General features: G+C 35.5%; 1 protein-coding gene and 1 pseudogene across 1 annotated transcript in view; one reads left to right on the top strand and one right to left on the bottom strand.

Moving 5' to 3' along the window:
• The window catches only part of EDEM3 (ER degradation enhancing alpha-mannosidase like protein 3), a 50,707-nt gene extending 38,595 nt beyond the window's left edge, over positions 1-12,112 (bottom strand). Inside the window, 3 exon segments of the mRNA XM_006907740.3 lie at positions 377-477; positions 8,344-8,389; positions 11,762-12,112. Of these exon segments, the coding sequence (XP_006907802.1) occupies positions 377-477; positions 8,344-8,389; positions 11,762-11,922 (308 nt within the window). The 5' untranslated portion in view covers positions 11,923-12,112.
• Positions 6,956-7,074, top strand: LOC112476560 (annotated as a pseudogene).
• Positions 12,113-12,227: the final 115 nt, after the last annotated feature.

The following is a 12,227-nucleotide window of genomic DNA, read 5'->3' as shown; positions in this document are numbered from 1 at the left end:
AATATAACCTATAAAGCACGGAAAGAACCTGAAAAGCCTTAACATCACATTTATTTTCAGGGTACCTACACATCCTTCAAAATGAATAGAAAAATTCATCAGCTTTTTAAAGCAGATAAAAATATTAAAGCATCAAAACCTTATAATGTGTCAATGACATATACATTTTAAAAGTTACATCTATCTTAACAACTACTCAATTTTTCACTGATCTAAAAGGTAAACTGATTAATTTTTTACAAAAGATAACAAAGGGAATAAAGGAACTTAACGTAATACTTAACCAATCCCCCGAAATACGACTGTATACTACCTCTAAGACACCTAAGACTTGGGAACTTTGAGATGCCATGCCACTCCGTGTGTTAATACTTACTTTCCCAAGGCGTCATCAACATCACCCCGACTTGGCTCCTGGCCTCTAACCCGACCTCTGCAGGTTAAAGGCATGAGTTCATCAGCTGGGTAAGCATGTTCCTGCAAGGAAAAGCTTAGTGAGTTGCTAAGGAAAAGGAGAGAAAGCATGCATCATTTAGAGAACGCAACCTTTTCACAGGTATTTAAAAATCAAAGGTAGTCAAAAGTTCTACTTTCCTTACAGTCTAAGGAATCTTTTTCTAAATTTTTAGTTAAAAATGTAATACATGCTTGAAAAAAATGTAAGAACATATTTCTTTAAAAATCCGATAATCTGCTTTCCTTCCATCCATTCACTGCCCAGAGGTAACTACTGTTAAGAGTGGCATTTATCCCTCCAGATTTATCCACATACATTAAAATACATGCACATATGTCATTTAAAAAATTTATTTACAAACAGGTGCTTGTGTCGTATGCATACATTGCTCTAAAATTTGTTTACTTAAACCATGATGGGGTTTTTCCATGTTAGAATTTTATAGATGTATTTTATTCTTTTTAGTAACTGCAAGTGACACTTTAATATTAGCCAGTGTTACTGAGTACTTATGTTCTAAGCAGTGTTCTATACACTTTACTTCGTTTCATTATCAGATGGCCCTCCGAAATAGATTTGATTAATGTCCATTTTATAAATGAGAAAACTGAGGCCAAGAGAAGCTAAGTAAACCTATGTCATCCAACCAGGAAATGATGGATCCAGAATTCAAACCTGACAACCTGAATCTAGAGCCTATACACTTCATAGTTCCTTCTCCTCACAGTATTCCAAAGTACATACTTCCTTAAATTTATTTTATTCCTCTATTGATGAACACGTAGACTGAACTCAATTTTTCACTATATCAATAATGCTGCAATAAACATCTATATGCATACATCTTTTGTACCTATGCTTGTATTGCTATTGATTAAATCCCTAGAAATAGATCCAGTGGGTCAAAGGTATATTTAATTTTTGATAGCTACCATCAAACTGAAGACATCAATTTACCCTCTTCCTTGTTCCTCCTATACTTGCATGCCGTACAATTCTTAATTTTTGAAGTCCAGCAAAAATACTCCCGATTCCGTGTCCAATTCTATCCTACTGCCTCTCATTAAACTCAGCTATCTGGATTCCAAACTCATAGCACATTAGCAGCAGAAAAACAGAAGAGAGGCCAGGAACATTAAACACATGGCCAACAGAAAGGGACACCCCCAGTCCTCCAAAAATAATGAAGCAGGCTAAAGAGTACAAAAAGCGCTGAAGACTGCAACCCTTCAGGTATTTAAAAAAAGTTCAGGCTCTATGATGATTTATTTCCCAAGGAAAGGATTCCAGGCAACGAATGTTTGCTATAATTAGAATCCACATGCAGCTACCAAATTCTGAATTCAATATTTTACAATTTTAATATTATATATAATTTTTAGTATGAATTCCTAATTATTTTTACATGTGTCTTTTACAGGTCAGGTTCCTACTTTTTCAGTGTTAACTCCAATGGAACTGTGATTTCCCAGAATGCACACTATTTTTATTGCTTTACAGTTTCATATTTAACACATATAAAAACCATTTAGAAGTAACTCAGGAAAATGTTTTTTAAACCCGCTGATGTATTTTGAAAGATACTTTGTAAGAGATCATTGAAATATTAATTTGATTTTAAAGAGTTTCTTTAAATCAAGAGCTATTTAAACCACTGCTTGCTTTAAAAGCTTCATAACTACTATTTTTAGGGTTTTTCAACACACACACACAGACACACACACAAATGCTGTTTTCTGAAATTAAATATGAAACTCCAACCCTAAGCTTATCTAGATAAGAAAAATATTAATAGCAATTGCAAACCAAAATAATCAAATAAGGGAGTTTTGAACTAGGTGTAAAAATACTTTATGCTCCCCTGTTTCAAGATTAAGGATAAAAACAAAACCACAGCCTTTTCTTCGGGTTAACCACAAAGCAAACTACAGTCAGTTTGCATAAATCCTGAATAATGCATACGTGGCGAATAAACAGCCATAATACACTTCAAACACCCTGGCTACTTGAGGCACAGTAATACTTTCCCTTCACAATGTACTGCCAGAACCAGGGATAAGTAATTCATATTGCTATGAATCAGGGCCATAAAAAACATTAATTATCACTCAGAAATAAAACTTAGGTGATAGCTTGATATGAATTACATAGAACACACACCTAACTAAAAGCAAGAGCAAAAACATAAAATATAACAAAATATTGTAGACTCAACATCAGATTCTAAATTTACTAGAGCTTTGAAGTGATACGACTGTCTGAAAACACTCAAATCAAAGCAGCATCAAAAACTGACTTTTTATAAAACCAATCCCAAAAACTAGGCAAAAGGAAGACTTTATTCTACTACAAACAATAATAAAACAAAAGCATTATTTATAAAAGTGAGTTGCTAAATACCAAATCTAATTAATTTCTAATAAAGTTGTGTACATTTTTAAATGTTTTATTCCAGATCTTTATTGTTAAGCACCTCCCTCCCTCCTGGAGGCAGAGAAGATATTCCGTCCTAATATAAAAACTAAATGATATTTAATAAACTATCACATACTGCTAATTAATGATTGAATTTGCATAATTTATCAGTCGAATTTCATCCCAGGTCAAATTTTCCTATTTCCTTTTGTTCACTATTTATATTCACTTATTAAACCATTTTTCAGGTATTTAGGATTACATTTATTTGGATTTAGCAATGATAAAATAAATCAAACTTACATGATTTCATATGAATAAATAATAATGTTATAAATGAAATAAAGTCCTACTATTAATAGATTTTTCAAGGAAGATTATATCAATAGATGCCGAAAAAGCATTTGACAAAATCTAATACCCTATAATGATGAAAATTCTCAGCAAGCTAGAAATAGAAAGGCATTTAACCTAATATAGGGCATCTATGAAAACCAATAGCTAACATCATACTTAATAGTGAAAGGCAAATGCTTTTTCCCTAAGATTAGGACCAAGGCAAGGATCTTATAATGTCTTCTCGACATAATACTACAAGTCCTAGCCACTGCAATAAGAATAAATAAAAGGCATATAGATTGAAAAGGAAGAAAGAAAAGTCTTTTTGTTTGCAGATGACATAACTGACCACGTGGAAAAGCCTAAGGAATCTATCTCAAACAGCTACTAGAAATGATAAGTGAGTTTAGCAAAGCTGCAGGATATAAGGCTGACAAAAAGGTTTTTGTATTTCTGTATAATATCAATAGACTGGAACTAAAATTTGAAAAACTACCAGTAACAACAGCATCAAAAATATGATATATTTATGATTAAATTTAACAAAAGATATGTAAGACCTAAATACTGAAAACTACGAAACGTTGCTGACATTAAATAAGTTCTAAATAAATGGACAGGGCCCCGTGTTGGATTGGAAGACTCAATATTGTTAAGTCAGTCTCCCTAAATTGAGCTATAGATTCAACATAATCCCAATCAATAGCGTAACAGTCTTTATTTTTTTTTTGTAGAAACTGACGATATGATTCTACAATTTACACAAAAATGCAAAGAACCTAAATTATCCAAAACAATTTTGAAAAAGAACAAAGCTGCAAGACTTATACTGCCTTATTTCAGGACTTAATATCATACTTAAAACATTGATATTGGTATATGAATAGGAACAATGGTTAACAAAAAGTAGTCCCACAATTGTCTACACACGCACACACACAAAACATATAAATTTATATCTTCCGTCTTCCCAGACATTAGTACCACTTCTAAACTACTTTACTTACAGAATTATTCTTTCTGATGAACAAACTATCAAAAAGAATCATTATGCAGAGAGTTTCAAATGAAGAATACGAAAAAGTTCGGGAGATGGATGGTGACAGGTGTACGACAATGTGAATGTACTTAAAGCCACAAAATTGTGTGCTTAAAAATGGCAAAAATGGTAAATTTTATGTTATGTATATTTTACCATAATAAAACAATGTTTTAAAAAAGAAACATTGGGCGGGGGAGAGGGGGGGAGTAATTCTAAGAAAACTTACCTAAGTCTGGCAATCCACAATGAAATTACATTTTAAAACAGTTCCTGTGGTTTGAATGACGAAGATTAATCTGTTTCTTTGAATTGTGCTCTCACAAAATCAAGCTTAGAAGTGGTTATTAGGTATGATTCTACTAGTTAAAGGAAACTATGCTTACCAACTCTTTTAGAGTTTATTTGCAATGTTTAGAGCTCTACTAAAACAGTTTAGGCTGTCTAGAGTAGACAAGAAAAACACTGGAAGATAAGGATTAGATCAGCGTCAGATCCAAAAAGATTCTGCATTTGGTGGCCTAAATACAAGTCATTTTGTCATCTAAATTAATTTGCATACTGACCTCAGCACAAATACTGAAAACATGCTAACAGAAGCCCTAAAGTGGTTGTAGTCTGGGGTTAAATGAAGTCACACAAGAACTGTCAAAACCATTAAATTTCATGTTATTTAGGGAAAAGAGAAAGTCATCTGTGCAACTCACTATGAATAAATTTCAGTCTGAAAGGGGCTTAAGATTTGTCAGAGTTGTTATAATGTTAATAATTATTACCATAACTGATAAAATCAGAAAATTCCTGGATGTAACCAAGGAATGGCAAAGATGCAGTAATCTATCTAAAGCTGGCTGAGCACTGTTACTGCAAAACAGTATTAACAGAACCTGAGGACTCAAAAAAGGAAAGGAAAAAGATACCCTCAAAAGGTACATGCCTAGAATAGGAAAGAATGTGTATGTTTTAAGGAACTTCTATCTATGAGTTGTGAGTTAAAGCCTAAATGAATTTTAGAAGGGCAATTTCAATCTCAGGAAGAGAATGAATAATGAGTGATAGTAGCAGTTAGTAGCAGTAGTAGTAAACTCTTACAGTGCTTCCTATTTGCCAGACATTAGTTCTACATATGAATATTAACTTGTTTAATCCTTATGACAACATGGTGAGGCAAGCAAACCATTTCAGTGAGATGAGGAAAGAGCCTCAGGAAGATTAGGTAACTTGTCCATTGTAACCCAGCTAGCAGGTGGCAAAGCCACTTCAGGGTGCCCTGCTCCATTTCTACTTACTGCCTATCTTTGGAAAATACCACTGTTTTCCAGAAAGCCAAGAAGGTTAAAAGGAACTGATCTAATTGCAGACTAGACTAGAGAGTAGTATTAAAAAGAATTAGTAAAAAATGAAAAGCTTTCGACATTTATTAAAAGCCCACCATGTGCCAGGCATTTCACATTTTAGCACACTAAGTTACTGATTACAACAAAGCAAATTAAATATAAAGAGTTATATATTCCAAAATTAACAATAAACTTATATTTTAAATAAAGTTTATTAAATGATTTCTTTGAATTTAAAAGGCAAAGATGCATTGCAATAATCAAATACAAAAAAGTAAGCACTACTTGATTATACCTTTCGTGAGAATTCAATTCTTTCAAAAAAAAATTTAATAATAGTTTATGTATCAGGCACAGGACATATAAAAGATGAACTTATTAAAAATTAAAGAAAATGGTCCCTGTTCTCAAAAACCGTATACCGTAAAAACGCTCTGCCATTATCCCCATTTACACATGAAGACAGTGCTCAGAGGGGTTAAATGACCTGTGTAGGGGCCAAGCTATTAAAGAGCTGAGATGAGATTTGAACTCAAACCCATCAAATCCCCAAACCCATAAACTCTGACTCTACAGCAAGCTAATAGTGCTTCTGAGTATAAGAACTAGAAAAAAATTTCAACTGCCTTAAAACAACAAACACAGGGCACCTGGTCTCTATTTAATATTTTAGAACTGTTTCATGTTAGTTGAGAACTTGTAAAGGGGAAGTGTAAATTCTAGACTAAATCTTGCATTACAAACCTCAAAAAAAAATGAGCACAGCACAAGTACTTTTAAGAGTCACTCATACTGTAAAACAGTTGAACATTTTAAAATATGCATTGCACAGACTGCAGGTGGTTGTGGCTCCACCAGAAAAATGGAGGGGAGTGTTTATTCCAGGGGTCCCAGTCTTTGGAGTTGAAATGCCTCTCCTTTAGATTGTGTAGGTAGGCAGTTGTTATAGAAGGTTACCTAGATAGGATCCAATAAATAGGAACTGAACTAGGAAGTCCTCTGAGGGCTGCCCTCAATACCTGCTCTGTCGCAAACCCATTTATTAAGTGTGCTCTATAACAGGAAAAGTGTATCAATAAAACTTTCTACTGCTTAATAAGGGACAAGATATTAAAGATACCGTGGTTTACAAAGAGTGAGATGCACTGGATTGATACAGCTATACACCATTTTATTCAACTTTGGATCCAAAAGTATGCATTTATGAGATGGCTAAGGTTCGAGGGTGTAGCATGGATGTACTTGGCCACCTCAAAACCATTAGCCTATGTTTGTTAAATTATACTTTGCTCAAACTGAATTAACCAGGAATAAATGATTTTGAAAGAAATATTAAGATAATGCCTGAGATCTTCATAATGAATTTAAGTCTATGGCCATGCCACCCTGAACAAGCCCAATCTCGTCTGATCTCGGAAGCTAAGCAGGGTCAGGCCTGGTTAGTACTTGAATGGGAGACCACCTAGGAAGACCAGGTGCTGTAGGCATAAAAAAATAAAAATAAAAAATAAGGGATTGTAAGCTGACAAGGTCCTTGTAATCTGCAAGGTCAACCAAGGGTTGCCTCGCCTAAAAAAAAAGAATGAATTTAAAACTGTGCTTTCAGTATGGTTAAAAATACTCCTAACTGCATCACATCATATTCTAAAAATATTTATTAAGGAATCAATACATACTCTTAAAAAATGTACAATACAAATGGGAACAAAGATTATCAAATATAAAGATGCATAAAGTATGCGTACTTATATGTTATAAAGATAATGTTAATACATGATGTTGGGGTAACATATAATGAAAAATGGATTCACAGAATCAGCTGAAAAAATATTTAAAGCAGAATCAACTTAAGTTAGTTATCTGTCCAACTTTTCCCAATTACATTTTACAGGTCTTAATAATAAAAGAAAATCTCGGTGACATTTTAAAAATGTAAGAACAAGGTCATGAGAAGTGATTATCAGAATAATTTGATCAAATTCTATAAAATTATACATAAAATTTTCTTTGAATGCTAAAAGTTGCTTGCTAGTTCGTCTTTTTAAAAATTTTTTTAAAAATTCTTTTTGCAGTTTAAGATCATTTTACTGAAAGGTAAGAAGCAGGGAGAGATGGAGGGCAGCCATGGCCCCTGAGCTCCACTATGGGAAGCAGATTCTTCTCCCCACCTTCCAAAAGGCTCCCCTTGGCCCACGAGGGGATTCACTTATTAATTGTGGTAAAAAAAAAAAAAAAATATGTAACATAAAATTGACCATTTTTTGGTTTAGCAGCATTAGTTATATTCACTGTTCTGTAACAATTCTCCAGAACTTTTTCATCTTGAAAAACTGAAACTGCTATTTCATCTCAAGTGAGCACTAAGACACTAACAAAGTATTATTGTAAATAGTTTCGTTGGGTTTTTTACTTAAGAAAATCATTTCTCTTAAGGCCAGAGATCACATCTTATTCATGTTGACATCCACAATATCTAGCTATGTAAAGCACTCAATAAACATCATTGGTAGCATCAAAGGAAACTGTTTAAATACAAAAATTCATAATCTAATTCAATTTCTTCTTACCTATTCAATAAATTGGTTCTCTAAGAACCCTTATCAGGAATATTCTGTTAGCCCATATTTGTATTATTTTTTAAAAACTTCTTTTAAATAAAATGTGCTATTAATTCAGGTTTCAAAATAATCAGTTGACCATGCTCACATAATACTCAGTTGACATAAGTGGTATATAAAGATAAGCTTTCTACTTACCATATAGTTACCATAGGCATGATCGAACATTTCCAGTACTTGATTCCTAATTTAAAAGAGCAGAAATGGAAAAAGTTAAATATATTCTATTTGTCTTTCAAAAAGTTAATACTCCTTCATAAATATATGCCAATAAAAAACAAAAGAAAACTTTAGTTACAAAGGGACATAAACAGATTCAGGAAACACACCAGTGTTTGCAGAGAAGCTTTCATGAACCACGAAGAACTGAGCCACACTTTTACTATACCTAGCAACTCATGTAAAATTCATAATTTTTCCTAAAAAAAACCCAAACGAATGATTGATGCATGCCATGCAGAAAGAAGGAAATCTGATGCTGAAAAACAATAACCTCTTAACAAAATTATTTAACATATCTGTCCTGAAAGGGGGACTACTGCTAGAGAGCCCAAAGAAATAACTGTTACCATTTGTTTATACTACATAGTCCATCAAGAAGGGTGGGTATGTATATTGATATGAAATAACAGTACACTATAAAGCCTCTGCCTTTCCCCTTAAACTGAATAAAATTACTAAAGTCTAGTTTAATACACTTGTCATATTTTCGAAAGATGCAGTTGATGATTTTATGATGTACTCAACTCCTTTAAAAAAAACTGTCAAAAGTCAAATCAATAATATTCATCTCTATAACGAGGAAAACTAATCCTCAAAATGAGATTTGTATGTTTTGATGTTTTGGCTAACTTTGTTTCTCAAAATCTCCAAAATGACTGTTTAAAATGAAGCTTTCTGATCCCCAAATCATATTTACTAAGTCAAAATCTGTAAGGTTGGGAACAAGGAATCAGTCTTTCAATTAAACATTCTCAAGTTGGGGGCTTGAGGGCTATAGGAAAAGCTACAAAATTAAAGTTATGGCTAGAAATGCCAAATCTCTCAGTAACTAGCAAGGGAAAAAAATAGTTTAATAATCTTTTGTTAACTCTTACTATTATGTGTCTTTCTTCATTTTTAAAATAATTTCTATAAGTCGGATTTTCTAAAGTTACATAGCCTGCCAATGTGCTATGGAAATTCGAATGTTTTACACTTCATTTTTTTTAATTGAAAAGATAACATTAACGACTGCTGTAACATTTAAAACACAAAAATAAAAACAACATATTCCAAGAAAGATAACATTTGACCAGGTAAATAATTCCATAAACTATAAATTGCAAGCAACTAAGCAATTACTATTTGTGACAACTCCAGCCTTTACCATTGTTTGGTTTGGAGGGTTAGGAAAAGGGATGAGGCATTTTCTTTTTTATCATAAATCAGTTGTTGGTGTTTTTTTAAATCACACAGGTAAACCTAATGAATCAAGAGTTCAGTTTCCTGAAAATTTCCAAAGGCAAAAGCAGTCAAGTAATTGTGTATTTGTGGTTTATAGCTCTAGACCCTTATTCTACACTTACACTAGAGTAAGGCAATTAACAAACCTAAATTATTGTAATTTAGCTTTCATAAATGATCTCAAAATCTGATCAGAACTGGTTGGACTTCTCCAGTTAAAAATTAACTGGTCAAAAATGAGTTATCCAATGACTTTTCTTCAAATAAAATTTTTTAATAAAAAAGAAAGAGGGGGGAGTGGTGGTCAAATAAGATACTTGCTATCCTTAGCTGATTATTGATTTGACTTTTGACAGTTTTTTTTAAAGGAGTTGAGTACATCAAAAATCTCATTGCTTTAATCTGCATCCTCTTTTCAGGTCTTAATGGAAGTGCAGGATAGTGGAGAGAGAATGGGCTCTGAGGTCACAGACCTGAGTTTGAATACTGGCTCCACTATTTACCAGCTCTGTGACTTTGAACAAGTCAACCATTAGTCTCAATTTCCTCATCTGCAAAATGGGGATCACATCCACCTCATTAAGAAACAGGGAGGATTACAGAGATGACATATGTAAAGTGCCTAGCACAGAATATTCAGTAAAACAGTTATCAATGACACATGAAATTCATAAACAGAAAATTTAAGATACTTATTAGGATTTATTGGTAATTTTGTCTTCTTTCAAGCACCTTTTATTGCTATTTTATTTAAAAACTAACACAAGGCTCTTGCGACCATTTAAATAAGGAAGTACATAAAATAAAATCTGATGGTTCCACATCACCTCTATCCTAACCCCAGGAGGTAATCATCTTTCCATGTTTTTCTATTAAAAAAAAAAAAATGGGATGGTACCATACGTATTATTTTACAACTTGCAATTTTGATTCTGTCTTGGGAATAATCTATCCTGGACAGCATTCCAATGATCTACCTCTCCTTTAATGTCGGAATATCATTCCTTAACATGGATGCTCCAAGGAAGTGTTTCATTCCTTCAAAATGCACATCCTTGTACACCTATCTCTACAATGACAGTACTTTTATTTCTGCAGGATAGATTCCTGGAGATGAGGCTGATGAATCAAAGGGTAAATACAATTTAAACTTTAGGAGTTGCAGCAAGTGTAACGCTCACCAAGGTTTTTTCTCACATCTCAACTAGCCAGTGCTCTATCCGTATGTTTTGCATTTACTAACCTGATGTTTAAAAAAAAAAAATAAAAAAAACTCATTGCTTTAATCTGCATCTCTCACATTTACAAGGTTCAGTTACTTTTCATGTTTATTGACCATTTGCATTTCCTCTTGTGTGAGTTAACTCTTTATGCCCTTTGCCCATTCGCTACTGGTAAATTGGCTTTTTTCTTAATCGTTTGTGGGACCTAACAAATACTAGGAATACTGACTCTGAATTAAATATAATTGATAATTTTACGACACTTTCAAGACTGATAAACTACTCTGACTAAAAAGTGAATACCTGCTATACTTAATTAGGGCTTTTGAAAACACCATCAAATATTGTCCTATTATGCAAACGCAGTGCAAAAGAAAAAAAAAACACTGCAAGGAAATGGTAATATGTGTAAAGTTCAAGTTTACACATGAACGCCCCCCTTTTCCGTAACAGGTGTAAACATTACTTCCTTAACTACTCTAAGGTCAGCCACACTTCTCCAGCGGGGAGCTCACTTGTGTGAGAAATCTAATCATGCCAATGAGGAAAGACAACCGCAGGACTCTCCCGCGCAACGACATGGACTGTAGCCTCCGTCACGGGCCACTGACACGGTAGCTGCGTTGACACACCCCGGCTGGCCTCGGGGAGCCTGCACATGTCACAGACGGCCCCGGCGACACCCCAACAGTCCCCGAGGTCGCAAAGCGGGCGGAGGCTCCCACCTTCCCGGACCCCGTCCACTCTGCCAGGGGGTCCTCGCGAGGCCACAGCCGTCCCATCGCGACAAGAGAGACTACTGACTGCACGCCTGGGTCGCAATGACAGGCATCTCCCCCGCGGTCAGCCTCAGGAGGAAACCCACCCCAAGATGCCAAGCACCTTACCCAAGCTTCTGCTTCTCCTCCCTACTCATGGGCGCGGCCCCCGCCGTCCACACGGACGTGGCCGACACCAGGCAGAGCGCGGCCGTCGCCGCCACCAGGCTCCATGGCGTTCGCTGGGGGACCGAAGACCCAGAGCCCCGGCCGCCGCCGGCTTCGCTCATGGCCCCGCGGTTCCGCGCACGCGCAGCTGCTACGCCCGGCCGACGGGACACATCGCCGGACGCCGGTGGCAAGGGGGCTGCGAGCCGTGCCGAGGGCGGGATGCGGAGCAACGCGAGCGGCCGCCGTCGCCGAACTATTTCCCGAAGCCACCAAGCCTGTTTCCAGCGCCAGTGCTGCCGCCGCCCTGAGCTGCCCGGAGCGCCTCCCCCAGCTTTCCGGTGTCGTAGTCTAGGAAACCGCCTCCCCCAACGCTACTTCCGGGTAGGGCCCGAGACGTCGGGCCTCAAAACCAATGGGGACCGGG

Source organism: Pteropus alecto, unplaced genomic scaffold (genome assembly GCF_000325575.1).
Source record: "Pteropus alecto unplaced genomic scaffold, ASM32557v1 scaffold101, whole genome shotgun sequence".
NCBI lineage: Eukaryota > Metazoa > Chordata > Mammalia > Chiroptera > Pteropodidae > Pteropus > Pteropus alecto.
This window is presented reverse-complemented; position numbering and strand designations above follow the sequence as displayed.